General features: G+C 33.1%; 1 protein-coding gene across 1 annotated transcript in view; it reads right to left on the bottom strand.

Moving 5' to 3' along the window:
* The window catches only part of LOC106469502, a 31,220-nt gene extending 29,636 nt beyond the window's left edge, over positions 1-1,584 (bottom strand). Inside the window, exon 1 of the mRNA XM_022398041.1 lies at positions 1,201-1,584. Coding sequence (XP_022253749.1) covers positions 1,201-1,584 — 384 coding nt within the window. The remainder of the gene's footprint in view (positions 1-1,200) is intronic.
* Between the last annotated feature and the right edge of the window lie 1,407 nt (positions 1,585-2,991).

Genomic DNA, 2,991 nt, shown 5'->3' with positions numbered 1-2,991 from the left:
CTCTTTTACCAACGAATTGTTGGATTAACCGTCTCCTTATAATGCCCCTGCAGCTGAAAGGGCGAGCATGTTTGGTGTGATGGGGATTTGAATCCACGACCCTCAGATTGCGAGTTGAGCGCCCTAACCACCTGGCCATGCTGGGCCCAGATAGATGTAATGGTTATGGTAAAAATATATAATTGTGGATTACTTAGACTTTTATGAATAGGAAAAAAAAAAAGGCTGAAATAGTTGTTTGAATCTAAATTGTTACACAGTAACTGGTATAGTAAGAATTATTATCTATTTAAATAGACATTCAGCATTAAAAATGGTACCAATGCAAATGGTCGATCTTTTAAAAAAAAATCCTAGTCTTATCAATTTACAAAATATGATTTTTTAAAATTACTTTTTAACTACATTTAATTATGAAACCATTTTTGTGCAAATTTGCCAATAGTTTTTCTTTTACTGACATTGTTTTCGACATTATAATGTACAATTAAAGCAATAACATATATATAACTACAGTTATAATAAATTTACAGCGTGGGACAGATTTTCTTTAGACAAAATTTTAGATGAAAAAAAAAAGGCTAGCAATGCCTTCATTTTGAGTTCGTGTTTTTACTGCCTCTGAAATTTTTAGTTTGATGAAGTATCTATTTAAATGTTGGAATATTTATAACTTTTTTATGGAAAAAATTACTAAAACAGAGATGAAATTTAATGTAACAAAAGGTGAAGAAAATTGTTTATCCATCACCAAATATACATGGAAAAAAATGCATGATAAGGCAAAAGCAGTGTGTTATTTTGTCATGGAGAAAATATCAAATTCATACCTCTGTTAAACTGACTATCTTTATGACGAGCCTGCTTTTCACACACTGGCCTGTTTGTTTTTCATAAGGCAGGTGTGTGATGTATAAATTGTGTGACAGTGAACTTGCATCATTCAGAAACTAGTTCTTAGAAATTGTGAAGACTCACGTGCACTGTTTTACAGCACTAACCTTGCATTTATACTCATGTACTTTTTATAAATTCATCTTTGGATTTGATTCCACTAACCTAATTATGACAAACAGAAACCAGATCACTGTTACGGAAAGCAAGTAAAAACTAAAGCTTTTCCTAGTACTATCAAAAAACCTAAAAATTTGCTCTTGCTTGATAATTTCTTTTTATTATGTCATTTAAAATACTAAATACTTTTGAAAGCTTGTTAGCTAGTATATCCTGTTCACTAGTTGATGGTGATGACTTGTGTTTCACCCTTTTAGGAGATGGAGACCCTGGACTTTTCCTCTTCAAGGGCGTCAGACTTGGGGTAGATTCTCTGGAAGTTGATTTGGATAATTTCTTGGGTGATAGTGTTTGTTGTTTTTCTTTCTGCCTGGAAGGTGTAACTTTTCCCTGAATGGCTTTGCCATGAGAACTTGACCTGGATGGACCACTTCTGGGTGACAATGTACCCTGCTGACCTTTCAATTTAACAGCTGGAATATCTTTTAGTTTTGTAGAGTCTTTTTTGAACTCATTACATGCGTGATCTGAAGATGAACCTGAGAGGAAATTATGTGGTGAGAAATTCATCTAATAATAAAAGAATATATATGTATATGGAAAAGAATCATAAAACCACTATAAATGGTGATGAATCTTATCTAAATAATACACATCATTACATGGTTACAAAAGGATAAACATTATATTCTAGTGCCCTTTCATGTCCGTTTTCTATTGCAAGTGTCATTATACTTAGAAATTCATTTTTACTTGTGGTCTTTGGTTACAATAAGGTGACCATTTTCTTCTTCAAATTGTTTCTCAACTTCTCCCACATTTTAGATACAAGTCCAGGATTTTTTTAGACCTGAAACTGTGTGTGTGTGTACATGACATCTTGACAATTTAACATTCAGGTTATCACACATGCCATCTGGTGTTGTTATAAATTATCGCAAGTATTCGATTTCTACATTAGCTCCAAGGCAGCAGATCCGTTTTGAGTGCTGACCATTATTACTTTGAAACACCCAATAATACGATTTTTTAAACAAGGATACTATGCAATCACATGTTAAATATTCCAAAGCTAAGAAATATAACTGCTTCAGACAACTATGAAATATAAGGATAAGTGGTAATTTTGGTGAGCATGTGCAAGTTTTAATATAAGAAAAAAAAAGGATTTCCCAATCTTTTGACTTCCTTTACTAAATCCTTGAATTTCCCAGGTTTGTTGCCTACCAATAAATAGTCAGAATAAGAGTTAAATATATTCATACACCGAAACTGATCAAAATCAGTAAACAACAAATTTGTTCTTAACTTTTCATTTTTCTAAATATCATACAAGAAGTGTCAGATTCAACAAGGTCACCAGATGTTATCAAATCTGTGCAACACGATTCGCGTACTTTCCAGGAAGGAATTATTGGTTATCCAGGACCGATTAACATCAGATACTTAAAAAATAAAGCTTACTGCACTGGCTTAATATTTATCAAGTGGAAACATTACAATAAGTTATTGTATTGTTATTAAAAATACTATAACTAATGGGCTTCCTACAAAAACCACTGAGCAATAAAACTAAATAATAAATAATCGTAGATAATTTCGTTGATTGATATAAACAATGTAACTATCATGCAACTTAAAATGGAGTTCTGGACTGTACAAGTCCATACTCATGTGCTAAAGCAGGTGAAAACTGCTTAACTGTACACTGAAAATGACACATTTTCCACTCGTCAGTTGTATCAAACAACCAAATGTCAGACTTACTTAAATTAAGTCATCTCTCATAAGTAGTTGAAATGTTTGTTTGTTATGAATTTCACGCAAAGCTACATGAGGGCTATCTGCGCTAGCCGTCCCTAATTTAACAGTGTAAGACTAGAGAGAAGGCAGTTAGTCATCACCACCCACTGCCAACCCTTGGGCTACTCTTTTACCAATGAATAGTGGGATTGACTGTTACATTGCCCCCCCATG

Source organism: Limulus polyphemus, unplaced genomic scaffold (genome assembly GCF_000517525.1).
Source record: "Limulus polyphemus unplaced genomic scaffold, Limulus_polyphemus-2.1.2 Scaffold3517, whole genome shotgun sequence".
Lineage (NCBI taxonomy): Eukaryota > Metazoa > Arthropoda > Merostomata > Xiphosura > Limulidae > Limulus > Limulus polyphemus.
This window is presented reverse-complemented; position numbering and strand designations above follow the sequence as displayed.